This window comes from Salminus brasiliensis, chromosome 14 (genome assembly GCF_030463535.1).
Source record: "Salminus brasiliensis chromosome 14, fSalBra1.hap2, whole genome shotgun sequence".
Lineage (NCBI taxonomy): Eukaryota > Metazoa > Chordata > Actinopteri > Characiformes > Bryconidae > Salminus > Salminus brasiliensis.
Genome location: NC_132891.1, coordinates 7,496,795 through 7,513,724, shown reverse-complemented (window position 1 = coordinate 7,513,724; position 16,930 = coordinate 7,496,795). Strand labels below are relative to the sequence as shown.

Here is a 16,930-nt window from a genome sequence, read left to right as displayed (position 1 = left end):
ACAACAGAGTGACAAATCAAAGATAAAGATGAGGTAATGAACAGTTTAATAGATTACCTTTAAAATACTGATTATTATTACAGAGCCTTAACAAACCCGATTCTGGAGCTGCAGGTCGAGCCCCAGGAGCAGTTAAAGGAGGTCTGAGAAGGCCCTGAGAAGGTCTCTGTGTCGAAGGGGCAAGAACAGCCCTTTTACTCAAGTCAAGCAACGTTTTTCCAAAGAAAGCTTCCTGTAGGTATGCAGGAAACATGTCCTCCAACTTGCTCTTCTTTCTCCCCCTCCGCTTTTTTGCTTGCTCACCCTCTCCCTCTGCTGCCTTCATATCAGGTGGATCCATGTCAGGATGAGGGCCTTGTGGGGGGAGACCAAAAAAACATGTTTAACTACAGTTCAGACTGAACATACCCCTACAATTAGCAGCCAGGTTCTGATTTCACTTGCCTTCCTCAAGTTTTGTCTCGGTTGTATGTCCGTCTGACACACCTTCACTAGACCCAGGCAGGTTTAAACTCTTTCTCATCCGTGTGTGACATTTTCTCTGCCGGACCATGAACCCGCCAATTCCTACAACAGAACAAAGGTCCTCCTGTTTTTCTGTGCAAACTAAAAAAAAATACTACAAGTAAACCAAGTGACAATCAGAAAGAGGCTAGTTACCTGGTCTGTATGGTTTTCGCTTTCTCTTCTTTCCATCATCAGTCTCCTCTGCTCCTCCTTTAAGAGCCTCACAGTCAGCCATGCCCTCTGCTGCTCCATCTGCCCCAGGGTCTTTGTCCATTCCTCCATCTCGATCTGGGCTTCCAGGAGCTTCCAGTTTGGAGTCACACTCCATTGACTCAGAACCTGAGGATATAAAAACAGATTAATTTGCAAGAAAAAGAACATTCAAAAAACATAGGAAATACCCTGAGTCAAATGAGTATATGCATTTGCAGAAACACTATGCACAAAAGTCTTAGGACACCGACTAATTTGTTCGAAAATTAAAGAGTTAATCCAGCTTTTGTTGGAGTAACTGTCTCTACTGTCCAGGGAAGAAGGCTTTCTACTAGATTTTGAAGCACTGCTGTAAGGATCAGGAGGTTAGGATGTTTGATGACCAGCACCCCACCTCATCAACTCCCCAACTCATCCCCCTAAAGTACTGGATGGAGCCCCTCATTAAACAGCTCAATGCTGGGGGGCTTTATACCCTTCCAGCCCACACCTGGCATTGGGCATGCTGCCAATAGGTTCATGTTTATCGGTTGCAGAGATATTCTATTAGCAGTACATCTCTACAGGGACTAGTCAAATCAGGACATATAGTGTACATACAGCAAGTGACTTATTTGCAGGGATACATCTATACAATAAGAATCTCATTACTGGTATTGGTAGAGATTTGTTCAAGAAAAATAGAAAACTGACTGGTGTTTACATTTTAAATAAATATTAAAATGGATTTTTTTTTTCAGACAATGATGGGCTACTAAACGCTGCTAAGGTATCTGCTTTTTTAATGCTAATTAAATGACATTAACACTGATGCTTGAAAAGGTAATCGAATGCAATCACTGAACCGTAATTAAATCAATCAAGAGCCAGTCATGTCACCGGTAGTGGGTCAAATGTTCTTTCTCCCTTTCTGTACCTGCATGCAATTCTCACTCATGAGAATGTATACTTTCACACCACTGACCTTTCCCTTCCTCTCCTTCAACCTCGCCGTCTTTGAGCTCCAAGCCATCAGGGGCTCCTTCAATACAAAGCATTCCCGGTCGAGAGCGGCGCTGTCTTCGCTTATGCAATGGAGACATAGAAATGCTTCGAAGTAAAGACATGCCCGTCTCAGTCAGCCAGACACCTTCTAGGCGGTAGAACTGTGGCTCTGGAGAAATAAAATCAGAATGTTGCTCATAAATAGTTACATTACAATTACATGGTTTTATATGGTAAATTACATTTTGGAGAACGTTGTAAAAAATGTACCAGGCTCTTTTATTTTGAAGACTGACATCATTGGAGATTCCACTGGAAAAAGAGAAGGAAAAAATTTAGACAGACAACACAGAACAAGAAGTGGGTGGTAAGAATAAACAGGAGCAGAAGGGACATACTTGTTTGATTATGTTCAATACACTTACCAACAGGTCTGGGAACAAATGGAGTGCAAGCCGTACAGGCAAAACCTTCATCAGATGCTTGTTCCACTTCGTCTTCAGTATAGAGACTTTCACACACAGCATGGACCCATCTGCATCACAAAAGCAGAAGTTCCACAGTCCTGATGCACAGCTTCAATTTGATCAAAACAGTGTAATCTATTAAAACGAGAGTCCAAATGTGTAACTGCTATGCAGTTGAACTCACCGGTCACAGTGCTGGCACTGCAGGAGCAACTCTTCTTCCATGAAGTTCTCACGACACACAGGGCATGTGACCAGACTGGCACAGGGACCACAGTGGTTGTAGTTATTCTGCCACTCGCAGTGAAACCCTGGTGAGCTGGCCCCACAGTGCATGCAGCACACACACCTACAAGAGACAGAAGACTCTTGTTACCACATCGTTCTCTTAAAGCATCCACAGTGCACCGCATGGAGCTCAAATGCACAGCCAAAAACAGTATGCATATTTTTGCAACCTGCTGCTGTAGAATATCAATAATGTGTAGCTTTACTTTGGTTTTTCATGCTTTCTTGAAAAATTCTTTAAAATATTCAGCTAAGAGGTATTCAAAATCTTGGGCACTGACACAATGCGCACTTGCTGTTATAGTGTGAATGCTGCCTAAAATAACTCACCCTAGAAAACACTCAATATATACGGAAACAGACAAGATGTGTGCACAAATAAAAATAAATGAGAAGTGTAGCTTCTAAGATCAGGGTGAATCAATCAAGGAAGATGTGAAATACCATTTGCACTTCCATCCTCCCTTGGGTACAGTGTGTAAGGGTGGATCCAAGCAGTAGGTGTGATAGCTCACATCACAGTCGTCACACAGCAGCAATCGGGAAGGATCAGAGGCCTTCCCACATACCTCACACACGATACACTCAAGACAACGCCATCCTTTCCTCAACATCATCTTCGTGATCTTTACAGAAAAAAAATATAAATGAAAAATAAGGAACAACTCCACAAACAGAACAGATTTAATGTCTCAGTGTAAACTGCAGTCAAATGCAATGGCTAAGCTTACCTTGCTGTTCACGCAGTATGGATGATAACATTGAGCACACTGTGCACAAGCCAACAGCTGGCCCTCTACACCTCGTCCAAAACTGCCACACACTACACACATATCCTAGGAAGCATGAAAAAGATCAAACATTTAATTCTGGCAAAGTATGACAATATACCAAAATCAAAAGATGAAGAAAAAAAAAAAAAAAAACTTTTTTTTTTACCTGCAGCAAAACAAATTTATCAGTGTTTGAGAAGAGCACCACCGTATTCTGCATCGTGTCATCGGCTTCCTCATTGTCCTCGTTGTTTATTCCAGTGTCTGTTGTCATGGTTTGCTGTAAAATTACAAAATGTTTTGGGGTTAGACATGTAAAACCCGATCTTACTAATGCACTTGTGACTGAATGCAGTCAAATCCTCACATCACCGTTTCACTAAAAGCTATCCCAGAATAGCAGAGAAAAAAAACTATATAGACAGTAGTTTTAGGACACCTGCTCAGTCATTGTTTCTTCCGAAATCAAGAGTGTATCCTGCTTTTAGAGTAACTCTCGCTACTGTCCACTGAAGAAGGCTTTCTACTAGTTTTTGGAGCATTTGATTGCATTCAGCGACAAGACAGTCAGTGGAGCCAGAATGTTGGATGATCACAACCCCCCTCATCCCTAATTTACTGGATGGAGCACAATAATTCCACAGAACACAGTTTTACTGCTCCACAGCTCAATGCTGGGGGCTTTATACCCCTCTAGCCCACACCTGGCATTAAGCAAGGTGCCAACAGCTTTACATTTATCTGCTGCAGAGTGTGCTTTTGCAATACTTCACTACGGGGACTTGTAAAGCTGTGTGTGCACGCATTTGCACATCTGTGTCAGCAATGGGTGAACTTAAAATAGCTGAATGAATTCTTTAGAAGGGTTGTCCACAAACATTTACACATATATTGCAGTAAAAACAACAAAAAAATGAGTGAAACTTACCAAGAACGCATCAATGCAAGAAGCCATGGCTTTGAGACGTGATCGCCCTCGACCTCTACCACTGCCTCCACCTCGTGGCCGCCGCCTTCCTGGGAAGCCACCACCACCTCTTCCCTGACACAAAAAATTAAAGCCAGCAATAAAGTAATCATAATCCCCCAGTGTTTTTATGTAGATATATGAGAACAACGTAATTCAATAAACCTACATGCTTCACTCTAGAGCGACCTGGAGATCCCCTCCGCTTGAGCTTCTCTCCGTCAGACTTGAGGGGGTCAAAGGGTAAGGAGTCATCAGTCTCAGTGAGCAAGGAATCAGAGCGCAGCCTGCAAGCTGGCATGACACTAAGGTCTGCGGAAAGCATCTGGGAGTCGGCCTCTGCTGGCGAGCCTAGGAAGCCACTACTACTCTCGTCACCATGGCTTATGTTGGACGTCTCGTCGATGAACAGTTCTGACTTGATACTCGCTTCTAGCGCCTCGCCTTCAAGCTTCTGATCACCTTCTGCTTGACTGTTTTCTTTAGAGAGAGAATCCTCCAACAGCTCCTCTCCACCATGCTCTTCCTCATCCTCCTCCTCTTCCTCAGACTGACCTCCTCTGTCATCTGTGTCTGAGGCAAAGGGCAGTTCCACCTGAGGAGCAGGGGAAGAAGTCCTGTGACATGCCTCCTCATTCAGCACGTCTGGCTCTGCCTTCTCTGTGTCCATTGCAACATTGTCCACCTCCTCTGAAGCAGTCGGGGTAGAAATAGGAGAAGGGGAGGGGGAAACTGAAGAGGGCTTTATTACAGTAACATCCACAGTACAGCTCAACTCCTTCTCTGCCTGATGACTGGCTTCCTCTTGAGACTGTACATGACCTTCTACACGGGTCTCTGCTACATGAGGTTCGGCTTCCAACATAGTGTCGGTGACAGGGTCATCAAGGCCCTGCGGAGATTCCTGAGGGCCCTTAGCTTTTTTGTCTATACCAACAGCCCCATCAGCAATAGATCCATTACAACCGTCGATCGCTCCATCTTCAGCACCTATAAAATAAGATTTTAATTTTCCATTCAGACTACTTCTGCAAAAAAGAAGCACTTTCGAAGTCGTTGTTTAGCACTTTTCAAAGTAGACACAAAGAGCACATCTCATGTAAGGTACAAGCTGTGCTTTGGTCTTTGAGATTACCTGCAACCTCAGCTGCAGGGGCCTGCTGCTCTGTAGAGACTTCACTATCCAGTTGTAGACCGGTAGAGTCCAAACAGACCTCTTGCTGCTGCCCCTCTTCCATAATGCTTTCATCTACTTCTGCTGCCTCTCCTGCCTCAACTTCAGCTTCTGTTCCTAATCCAGAACACAGGAATTTACAACATTAACACAGAGCAGCATTAACACAACAGCAAATCCAAAAATGGTGAACAGAAAGAACAACATACCCAAGTCCATGGGCTCCTCCAGGTCGGTCTTCTCATCCACTTGCGTGGATGACATTTCGGTCCCTGTGACATCAGTAGCGGTTTCTCTGCAGATCTTGCAGATGCATTTCTCTTCTGAAAGCTCAGAGAGCATGGAACACTCACTGTGTACCCATCTGTGGAGACAGACAAAAAAATGACTAATGACTAAATCCAAGTCCCATTGCCACAACTGTATAAAATCAAGCACCCAGCCATCCAGTCTGCCTTTATAAAAAATGTGAAAGAACTGGTGGTTCTAAAGAGCTCACTGAATTTCATGTTATATGGTACATGGTAACAGGATACCCCCATTGCATCAAGTCAAGTGGTGAAATTTTGTCCCGCCTAGATATTCCACCATCAGCTGAAAGCGGTATTATTGAAAAGTAGAAGCATTTAGGAACCATAGCAACTCAGGCAAAGTGGCAGACCATGTAAAGTCTAAGCACATTGTTTTTGTGTTGATGTTAATGCCAGCAAGGTCTGGAACAGCATGGTTGGGCATGGGTTTCAATGGAGGAGCAGTTGCATGCAAGCCTTACATCAAGCACAGCGTACAAGTCTGGGTTTGGCAAATACCAGAAGAACTATTACCTGCCTGACTGTCCTGGGCCAACAGTAATGTTTGGTGGAGAAAGTATTAATGCTATGGCTTTTTTTGTTTGTTTGTTTACAGGGGTTGGCTTGGGCCCTTAAGTTCCAGGGAAGGGAAATCTTAATGCTTCAGCATACTCAGACATTTTGGACAACTGTATGCTTCCAACTTTGTGAAAACAATTGGGGAAACCATTTTCTGTTCCACATTACTATGTCCAAGTGAACAAAGCAAGGTTCGTAAAGGCATGGTAGGTCGAGTCAGAACCCTGACCTCAACCCCATCAAACACTTTTGGGGTGAACTAGAACGGAAACTACGAGCTAGGCCCCTCTCGTCAAACATCAGCGTCTGACCTCGGAAATGCTCTTCGGGACGAATGGGCAAAACATCCCAAAGACACACTCCAATCTTTTAGAAATTCTTCCCAGAACCCTGGGGAGCAAAAGTTGCAACCCATTATTAATGCCAAAGGATTTAGAATGGAAGCTCATTAAAGCTCCTGTAGGTGTAATATGTAGGTGTCCGAATATCATGTATATTGAGGTCCATTTGTATCAGTCCTCTCAAAACCGATGCTACCCATTCATTGTGTGTTATGATAACAGACGCAAAAGTTATTTCCTCTAGCAATAAAGCAGTGGGACTGCTTTAAAAGAGCTGCGTTTTTCCTGTTTTGTATTTCACTACGCAGTGCTGTAAACTTGGGCAGGGAAGGAAACAGGATATTACCTTTAACATTGGGATGAACAGTGCAGAATATTTATAAAAAAATAAAATAAATAAAAGCACTAAAATCCTCCAGTCTACTGAGTGGTCTGTGGTGAGATGTGTCATTCCACTGGTAAGTTACAATAATGTTTTATTAACTTAATGGAATTTAAAAGAAAAGGCACTTTGGGTTTGTGTGAGAACTCAATTTAAGTTAAGTTTAAAACAGAATAGCTTGCAAGAAGAAAACATAAGTTTTGTGACCAATTTAATAAATGCCTCTGGAGAACAGATGGAAGACTAAAAGCAATACAAGGGAGAAAGAATTAAGGCTCTATCTGAGTATAAAGTCATACAAAAGCATGGAATCAATACTACTTAATATGAATTCAAACAAAGAATAAATAAAACATTACCAAGTGAGGGAGGGTACAAACTCACCTGTGGCAGACAGTGCAGCGTCGTTGTAATGGGACCATGGACTCTGTGACTTTACTGCAAACCCCACACACAGATGTTCGCTGCCGCTGACAGCTCTCGCACACTGAATAGCTCTCAAACCACTGCTCAGAGTCTGGCAGTGTAAGTCCTCGAGACCCACAGTCAGTACAGACACGACACCGCTTGAGAGAGAGAGAGAGCGAGAGCGAGAGAGAGAGATAAATCCCAGTAGTCACAATTTACAAACTATTTATTTTTTTGATTGCAGCTAAATGACAGCTCACTCCGCTATATGCAAACTGATCAGCCATGTGCAAGTAGACTATTTAATCCCAGGGCCATGTTTGTATATATCTGCTGCTCTTTTAAAAATAAAAATTCATGCTTTTTAACAAAAAAATAATTGTTTACATTTTTACTGGTCATGGAACAATTTCACTTTCAAAAAATATTTTATCATTGACTGCTTGCAACATGCCTTCTTATTTTGTAGGGATGGAAAGATTACATCTAACTAAAACTTACTCTGCACTTCCAAGAGTCAGGGGGTACAGAGTCTATAGCTGGCTGCAGACAAAAGGTGTGATAGCCCTTGTCACATGCGTCACAGACCAGCATTTTAGAGTCCTCCCCTGGTTGCCTAGAAATCGAAACACATATTTTCAAACAGATAACAGGCCAAGCCAAACAGACAGGTCATCCAAATGTATAAATCATCAAGTTTGAATTTTCATGGGCTCTCTTCAACCTACCTGCAGGTTTGGCACACCTTGCACTCTGGACATTGCCAGCCAGAGCGCTGGAGTGGTGTGGCACTGATCTCCAGGCAGGCATCATGGTAGTGTTGCCCACAACCTGTACAGTACAACAACCCTAAGAGCTCCCCTGCAGAGTCACACACCACACAGCGTGCCTCCTCTCCAGCTGTGGGACAACACAAACCCACCCCCAGTTATTTTAAATAACACAAACACATCTTCCAATGTGGTGAGATCTCTTTTTTTTTTTTTGGCAGTGCTCCTTACCTATCTCTTCTGCCTTGTCTATGTGCACAGGACAAAGGAGAGCCAACTGCTTCATGGACTGGAACGATCCACTCGCAGCCGAGCAAGGGAAGTGGTAGAACCGTGAGCAGCCCTTGGCACGGCACCTGATGGTTGCACCCATCCTTTTACAATAATCGCACAGCTGGAAAGCAGAAAAAAGGGCTTAGGAGAGGGTTCACATTTTATGATTTGAAATCTTCATTTTCGATCCAACAGCCTGTTTAACATACCTGCTGTATCCCTGAGATGACTGCCTCATCCACATTTATCAGGTCCTCACCCTCGCCCTGTTGCACCCCTTCTGACCATACCGCACACCAGTGGTGAACCCAGCATCTCCCTGTATCAAATGGTATCAATATATCATATTATATTATTAACAGAGATCATGTTTCACAAGCAATCACATTTTGTCTTAAAACTCAATTCAAGAATATATCGCTTTTGGACATACCCATGTCGTCAAAGAGAATCGCAAGACTGGTGGATTCAGAGAAGCCAATGGAAGACAGGTCATCATTTCCAGGTGGTGGCAGCGAGGAGGTAGAGGCCTCTGGATGGGGACGGTGGGAAGAGGGTCCGAAACACCTGAGCTCCCGCTGTCCGTGAAGACTTCTCTCCACACAGTTACAGAGCGCACAGGCCCTGACAATCTCCCTAAATTCCCAAAATAAATCAATGGTTAGCATCTTTTACAAAGATGAAATACATGCAAAAGAAAATGTTTCAGCATGCATTTGAATGAAAGGCTTTACGCTGGTGCACTGGAAGTGTCCACAGTAGTGCCTGAGATGTCCTCTGCAGCATTAGGGGTATTCGAGTCCCCTGGAGGAGGAACAGTCTCTTTTGAAGAGGCACCATCATCAGCTGTAAAGCACATGTCTAATATTGGTTAATGAACATGTGCAAGACATGACTGCGACACAGACCATTGATATGTTGCAGTGTAAAAATCATATCTGACAGTCTGCACAATGTAAAATTTAACAAAAGATAACACACAAACAACGTATGCAAGCCACTATAGACACACTTCATATCCAAAAATATCCAGACCCCACCATCCATTTGGCTACTTTAAGGTGCACTCATTGCTGACACAGGTTCTTAATTGAACTCACACAGTGTATCATTTTCATAGAAAACCCGCCAGTAAAGATTCCAGTGCCTATTACATATTATAAAACGACCTGTAAACACTGTCAAGTTATATTAACCAAATGTGAATTCCCATTCCCATGTTGGTAAACAACCCAGTATGGAAGCACTGAAACAGCCACAACATACGACACAAACTAAGCAGGTTGTGTAAGCCTGTGGCAAATGTAGAAAGCCTCAAGTATCATACGGGATTTCCCAAAATACTTCTGGTTGCTGTAGTGAGAGTTTAGTCTCTTATACTTCTAGAAAAAAGGTTCTGAACCATTACATTGATTATTTTGGGGGGTGAGGTTTACAGTGATGTGTAGCTCAAGGAATTACTCCCATCTATGTCGTTTCTACTGATATTTCTTATTTTGTGCAAGACATTCATTAAGAGTACTGCCATTAAAAGTAGATTAAGACGTTCTGTAGTAAAATGACATTGCCCAACTGTAAAAAGCAATCCCGTGCAAACAGGGGGGGACGACAATCTCTTCATTACTCTAAGGGACTGTAAATAACACAAGACAACACTGAACTGCTCACTCACCTGCCGTTTCTGAATCATTTTCTTCGCAGTTTGACTTCTGCTCGTCCATTCCTTCTCCTGAAGATGATCTCGCTATAGGAGATCTGAAGACAGAGAGAGTAAAATATGGATCCTTTGATTCATGCATCTTATGACAGTGTGATGTGTGTATTTAGGAAAAGTGACAGAGTTGGAGGCAACCGCTATTTTTAACCACACCACGTCGCTAGCCAGTCTGCTAACGACCTACAAAGGTTCCCAGTAAACTCTTCATTAGAAAAACAACTTTCTGCTTTACAAAAGTACCCCCTGCAAGACTCTACCAAAGCCTTAAAAAACAGCAATATATAGCAGCTCAGTGACTACAGAAAGGTGTAAACCCTGCTGCTTTTGCTGCCCTGGAAGTTCAAGCCCCTCCACACTGAAGAACCGCACACAGAATTACTCCAAAATAAGAGTTAAAGTCAAAAGGACAACAATACAAACCATGGAAAGGCATTCACACACCCTCAGCTCATTCTCTTGGTGTAGAAGGGCGACTGCACATCTCCGGTAAACACGGTAAACAAAGGCTTAGTGGGTTTGTGTGTTTGCTCCTAAACTGGCTCTGATCTATCCGAGATTACTGCGGCTAACGTTAGCGCGCTAGCTGCCCGACCGGGCTTAGCCAACTCTCCGCGCACAAAAGGCCAGCAAACAGCAGCAGTACTCCACCGTGCACAGCCTGAGACGGTGCTTACCGGCTGCAGCAAATCACTGTGGTCTTTTTAACGCGTACATGATTCGCACATACCGCCGCTAATTTCATATAAAACACACGTAAACGGAGATACACAAAGAAAACACAACTTCCGAGCGGCCCGCTTCCTGCGACATGCATAACGGCTTCGGGCTGAAACAAGTGCGGTGCTCGGCAGTTCCGCGTCTATATTTTGTAAACGTTGCTGGTAAAAAAAAAAAATCAAATAATGTTTAAAAGTAGATATTGTCGTGTGTGGCTTTTAAATACGTTGCATTTTTTATTTTCTTTATAACAAAATAAAAAAGTGCATTGTCTTTTTAGTAATGCAGGGCTTAGTGGACGTTGGAGCACACAGCTGATTCCAGCCAGTCATTACTGCTTCCTAAATGTAATTAGCTAATTAATCCAGTGGTATTTAGATGTCTTTAAATTATTTATTTAATGTATTATGTATGTGTAAATGTATAAAAATAGAATAATACATGGTTTTAACAATAATGCTGCCAGTACTACCACCACCAATATAACAATACTAATAATATCAAGAGCTCAGGTGCACACCGTTACGCCACAAGCTTTAGGATATATTTTCTGCGAGAAAAAATAAAACCACAAAGGAAGCACACTGGAGTTTGCCGTCATTATAGCTTGTAAGGATAAGCACTGTTGGCTTCATATCCCTTGATTTACATGTCTGTTTCCTCTCATGACAAGAAGCCGTTGGTGTGAGGGAAACTGCACTGTCTAGACATTTGAAACCGTTTTTTACTGGTAGTAAACCTTGCATCTCCATTTTTGCCACATTTTACTTTTGGCGTCATGTGAATCTGCCAGTAGTTCCTTACACAGTCAAAATCATAATAAATGGACCATCAGAAATGCTCCAAAGGGGGATCTGGAGCTTTTTGAGTGTCCCAGCAGCAATGCATAAACATATACATCAAAAAAAAAGAAATAGCAATGAGATCCTTGAGCCTGGCTGGGCAATGAGTGTATTGCAATGCATTAAACAATTAAAAAGTTAGCTATATATATATATATATATATATATATATATATATATATATATACACACACACACATATAAAAGTAAACCAGCAGTGCAGTCTGCAATGGTGGCATGAAACCAGGACAGTCACTGCACAAGGAAAATCCCAATAACTGAATCTATTGATAAAACACCCTATGTTTTATCTATTAATGCCTTAAAAGTGAGTTTTCTTTAACCAAAAAATGAAAACAGCTTTAACAAGTTTACAATGCATATCAGCTCTAACGACAATCTTTAGGACCCATAAACTACAGCAAACTCTTATGTCGAGGAGATGTTGGTGTAATAGTATAAGAGAAGGTTATTTAGGATAGCATGGAGACCACACGTTAATGCCAGCTGTCAACGTTAGGTTAATTACCAGCAAAATATCCAGTGGCGGCACGTTCAGGTCCGGGAAGTACAAATCCGGTCCAGGATTTTGTTCCAACTGCCTGCGCAGCTCTGCAGCGCAGAGCTGCGCAGGCAGTTGGAACAAAATCCTGGACCGGATTTGTACTTCCCGGACCTGAACGTGCCAGCCCTAAAAATACCAACGTTAGGAAACTGCTGATCCATTTTCCTTTAAAAGTACAGCTTAATTTACTTCCGAATTTGATGCTTTTGATTACTACTCACGTGTGCTGCACCTTTCGTGCAGTTTCGACAATTAGCAAAAGTGCAAGCACGCAGCCAGCTATAGCTAATAACGTTAGACATCTAGCAGATATCTATCGTTAACGTTAGCGAGCTAATTCCGATATGTGGGTCACTACACTGCTAGCAAACTCCTCCAAACACGGGCTGTCGGCACAGCAAACAACCACGATACACAGCCAGGCCAATGCAAAGGATGTAAACCCCACAACGGCAGAGCTGTAATACTCAAACACCACAGTTGTTGAACTTTTCCAACTGTCAACACAAGACACCTCCAGCTTGCTTGCTTGCTTGCTTGCTAGCTAGAGCTAGCGACATCGCTGTGTATTCGTTAGCTAGCATAGATGCTAGCTAGCTACTAGCTAAGCTAGCTAGATTGACCCATCCGTAGGGAAGTGAAGCACACTCCAGCCAGATCAGACACAAACTGATCTTTACGGTCATTAAAACTAGTCAACTTCGACTACAAAAAAAAAACACCGAGAGCTTCACGTAGCGCTACTAGCACTCGGGGAATGTAGCTATGCTAGCTAGTTAGCTCGCTAGCGCTAGCCAGCCAGCCAGTCAGCCAGCCAGCAGCTAACGAGTGATCCTAAACTCACACGCACACACACCAAGGGCACAGGATTTGTGCATCTTTTTCTTATTAAGCCATGTCTTTAGCTCGTCCCCAACAAGAATAGAGACTCTTCACACGGCCACTTTGTATATTTTCAACTTTGACAAGCGAGTCCAGTTGACCAGGTTGCTCAGGTTAAATAGCATAGCTAAATAGGAAGCTCCCGAGCTCTTCTCGGGAGCTTCAGCTTGACATGTCGAGTATCAACGAGTATCGTTGCGAAGTTAAACGACTTTAAATTAGTAAGGCAAGTTAAAGTTAAAGGTTAATCTGGATATATATAATAAAAAAAAAACAACAACAACAACAACAGTTGGCTCCAACTTAGCCTGCTATAGCTAGATACCTTACAGGGCGATCCTCGCGTCCTCGTACATCTTCAGAACAGTCCTGCAGACACAAATCGCCCGTGTTGGTTTCATTTCATAAAGCTTTGGCTGCTCTAAGCTGGGTAGCAGATATAGCTACCAGTTCGTTGTTGATGGGGGAGAGGGAAGTGGCTCGAAGGGTGGCCGTAACGTTTGCTGACTTGATAGCTAATGTATCTAACGTATTAGCTAGCGCACAAGATGGCTAACGAAATTAATCATATCGAGTTCATCCTGTTCGCACTCCCTCCAGGCATGGTTTGTCCAAAACGCTGCGACCAAATCCCAGTCTTCGAGCAGGAGGACAGCTGCTAGCGCTGCAGCTACTCGAGTTTGCTTGTTTATTTGATAAACTGTTGACTAGTGGCTAGTTTAACAACAACAAAAAAAATGCAACTGCGTAGCAAACACTAGCAGCTGTAGCTAGCTACGGTATTCTGGGCAGCTTTAGAGATCCCTGGATAAATAGCTATAGCTGGCTGGGTTAGGATAGGATTCGCATAGCAGTAGTTAAGTTTTCAATGGTTAACTCCCCCTTTCAGAGCAGCGGTTGCAGCAGCACCACTAAACAGGAACTAATGCAGCTGTATGGAGCCGAATAGGACAAATAGTTGCTGTGTTGTTGTTGTTTTTCTCTCCCCCAGTATTTCTGCCTCTCTTCCCATCCCTATCACCGCCACATCCACTCCAATCAGTCCTCATCAGAGTGAGCTTGCTTGCTTGCTTGCTAGCTGGCGCTAGTAGCTATCTGCTAGCTATAGCTATCTAGCTAGCACGTTTAATCGAAGCAACCCGATTAATGTGTTGTTGTTTATTATTGAACTCGCACACAAATGTAGCTACACCACTCAAGCAACGCAATTGACACCAACACGTTGCCCTTATACCATAGGTTGGTGGTATTTCAACACAATCATGAGATGCAATAAAAACGTAGCTAGCTAGCTAGCTCATATATGACCGAGGGCGTGGAGGCAGCAGCAGGGTGGCTGGCTAAATGAAATTGAATTGCAGCCATTTTCCAACAAGCTTGTTTACCTTATGGCAGCTATGGCGCTCCAGCTTTTAATATGTGGTGCCAGCTAGCTGGCTACCATGCGTTAATGCAAACCAGCTGCCCCTTTCCAGGCAGTCACGAAAGACGCTGGTCACGAAATGTTAACCAGCTAGCTCGCAAAGTCGGACTCAAACGATATTTAGCGCGTATTTAAGTGCATTTGAAAAGATGTGGAATACTAATTAGTGCGCAGTGTTTTAATGAATGCATTTGGGACGGTTCCAGGGTCCCTGGCATGCAAATACAGCGAGTCCTGGATCTGTAGCTGGATCGAGAAAGAGATTGCTGCACAGATTTTGGTCTCTGAATGGTGACACATATCTGTTGACGTCCCAAATTGCTGGATAGTTAAGTGGTTAAGGTAGCTAGCTGCATATAGAGCAATTCAGAGTAGTCCAAAGCCAGCAGTGAACCTGTGTGTGAGTGTCTGCTGATGTTTTGTGGTTTTATGCTGATGCTGGTAAAATAGTGGTAAAAAAAAAAAAGAAATAGTGGTTTCTTCTGGTGGACCATTTTTGCCTTAGGCCTAACTCTCTGAAAATGGTCAGAAAAGGTGTCTCAGGCATCAGGCAGGCAGAGAGCAGAGGTCCCAGGCGATGGTCCTGAAGGACTGGTGTCATGGGAAGTATGGGGATTTTGTCATTCAGACACACCAATAGTCAATAAATTCCTTGATTCATTTCGGGTCAAGTAGTTGTATGAGAGGAGGGAAATCATCAGACTCTCCAGGACCTGACCTGACCACTCTCCAAGACCTGACCATAGGGGCAGTGGTGGCTCAGCGGTTAGAGCGCCGGGATATTGATAACAGGGTTGTGGGTTCGATTCCCGGGCTCGGCAAGCTGCCACTGTTGGGCCCTTGAGCAAGGCCCTTTACCCTCTCTGCTCCCCGGGCACTGGAGTTGGCTGCCCACCGCTCTGGGTGTGTGTGTGTACTCACTGCCCCTAACACGTGTGTGTGAGTGTGTGTTCACTACCAGATGGGTTAAATGCGGAGGACACATTTCGCTGTACGGTGACAAAACCTTTTGCACCTTTAGCCAAGACTGAAAGATTTACAGTGGTGATTCAGCACTGGCTCTGGAGTTTAGCCCAAATCTAGGCTTACTTCATGTCTGGGGAATGGGCACTATATATTAAGGCTAATAAGAGAAGACAAGAGGACTGTGTTACTGACTTAGTAGTACATTCACAGCTGGGGTAAACAGTGTAAAAACAGAATTATTGGCTTATTGACAGACGTCAAACTGGGGCTGACACACTTGATTAATTCATTCATATGGCGACTTCAAGTTGATTCGGTTTAACATTTTATAAATGGGTATGTATTGACATTGACAGCTACACAATCACACCTGCAGGAGCTTGAATGAGATTCCATTCTAAATCCATAGGCATTACTATGGAGTTGGTCCCCGTTTGCAGCTCTAACAGCAGGTTTAGAGCTCTGCAAGCACCAAGCTTGTCATTTATGCACTGTGCTCCTCAGCTCTCGGCCCTGACCCTGCTCTGTAACCTTACATGGTCTGCAATAGTGGCATCCTATTACAGTAACTTTTCAGAACAACCCATTCTGATTTCAAACATTTGTAAAGGCAGACTGCATGGCTTGGTGCTTTAGTGATTTAGTGCACCCGAATTCAGTGTTTAGCAGGTGTGTCCCAATACTTTTGTCCCAAACAGCACTGGCCCACAATGTCTCAAAACCACTTGACACTTGATGTGTATTTAGGGCAAGTGTCATTTACACTGATGGTTTGAGGTTGTGCTGAATAAGGTGGTCCTCCTTCTTCATTATTTCATCCACTTTGTGCGGTGTAGCAGTTTCACTGGCAGCGAAGCAGCCCCAGAGGATGATGCTACCACCACCATGCTTGGACAGTTTTCCTTGGGTTGAATGCCTCACCATTACACCCCTCAAGTCCATGTTTAGCATTGGGTGCAGTGGCCTTAAGTTCATATGCAGCTGCATTCTATTCCCTGATTTCTATGGAGATTATACAAGCTGTGTGTGTGTGTGTGTGTGTGTGTGTGTGTGTGTGTGTGTGTGCGCACAATTGATAACCTCTGTAAGCAATGTGTGCACCATAAATCAGCCAAATTCTCTGATTAGAATGGGTTTCTACAAATAGTTACATATGCTGATGCAAAAAACATACTTTTTCTTCATCTACAGTGGCTTTTGTCAAGTGGTGGATATATTAGGCAACAAGTAAACAGTCAGTTCTTGAAGGTCATGGACACCTAAGGCTTATTGATGTGATTCATGGAGGGCCCAGCTCACAATTTACAGGACTTCTGCTGCTAACGCCTTGGTGCCAGCTACCACAGGACACCTTCAGAGGTGTTGTGGAGTCCATGCCTCAATGGTAAGACCTGTTGTGGTG

The 16,930-nt window shown here is 43.4% G+C and overlaps 1 protein-coding gene across 2 annotated transcripts in view; it reads right to left on the bottom strand.

Annotated features, from left to right (window-relative positions):
- The window catches only part of kmt2d (lysine (K)-specific methyltransferase 2D), a 33,563-nt gene extending 19,359 nt beyond the window's left edge, over nucleotides 1-14,204 (bottom strand). For both annotated transcript variants that reach the window (XM_072656374.1, XM_072656375.1), the window contains exons 1-23: nucleotides 13,465-14,204; nucleotides 10,089-10,171; nucleotides 9,151-9,262; nucleotides 8,850-9,052; nucleotides 8,626-8,735; nucleotides 8,375-8,537; nucleotides 8,102-8,273; nucleotides 7,875-7,989; nucleotides 7,350-7,531; nucleotides 5,583-5,737; nucleotides 5,335-5,490; nucleotides 4,369-5,189; nucleotides 4,161-4,274; nucleotides 3,399-3,512; nucleotides 3,191-3,295; nucleotides 2,904-3,085; nucleotides 2,356-2,520; nucleotides 2,130-2,239; nucleotides 1,975-2,016; nucleotides 1,685-1,873; nucleotides 661-846; nucleotides 445-567; nucleotides 97-354 (exon numbers count right to left, since the gene is read on the bottom strand). In XM_072656374.1, the coding sequence (XP_072512475.1) occupies nucleotides 97-354; nucleotides 445-567; nucleotides 661-846; nucleotides 1,685-1,873; nucleotides 1,975-2,016; nucleotides 2,130-2,239; nucleotides 2,356-2,520; nucleotides 2,904-3,085; nucleotides 3,191-3,295; nucleotides 3,399-3,512; nucleotides 4,161-4,274; nucleotides 4,369-5,189; nucleotides 5,335-5,490; nucleotides 5,583-5,737; nucleotides 7,350-7,531; nucleotides 7,875-7,989; nucleotides 8,102-8,273; nucleotides 8,375-8,537; nucleotides 8,626-8,735; nucleotides 8,850-9,052; nucleotides 9,151-9,262; nucleotides 10,089-10,137 (3,826 nt within the window). In that variant the 5' untranslated portion in view covers nucleotides 10,138-10,171; nucleotides 13,465-14,204. The remainder of the gene's footprint in view (nucleotides 1-96; nucleotides 355-444; nucleotides 568-660; nucleotides 847-1,684; nucleotides 1,874-1,974; nucleotides 2,017-2,129; nucleotides 2,240-2,355; nucleotides 2,521-2,903; nucleotides 3,086-3,190; nucleotides 3,296-3,398; nucleotides 3,513-4,160; nucleotides 4,275-4,368; nucleotides 5,190-5,334; nucleotides 5,491-5,582; nucleotides 5,738-7,349; nucleotides 7,532-7,874; nucleotides 7,990-8,101; nucleotides 8,274-8,374; nucleotides 8,538-8,625; nucleotides 8,736-8,849; nucleotides 9,053-9,150; nucleotides 9,263-10,088; nucleotides 10,172-13,464) is intronic.
- Between the last annotated feature and the right edge of the window lie 2,726 nt (nucleotides 14,205-16,930).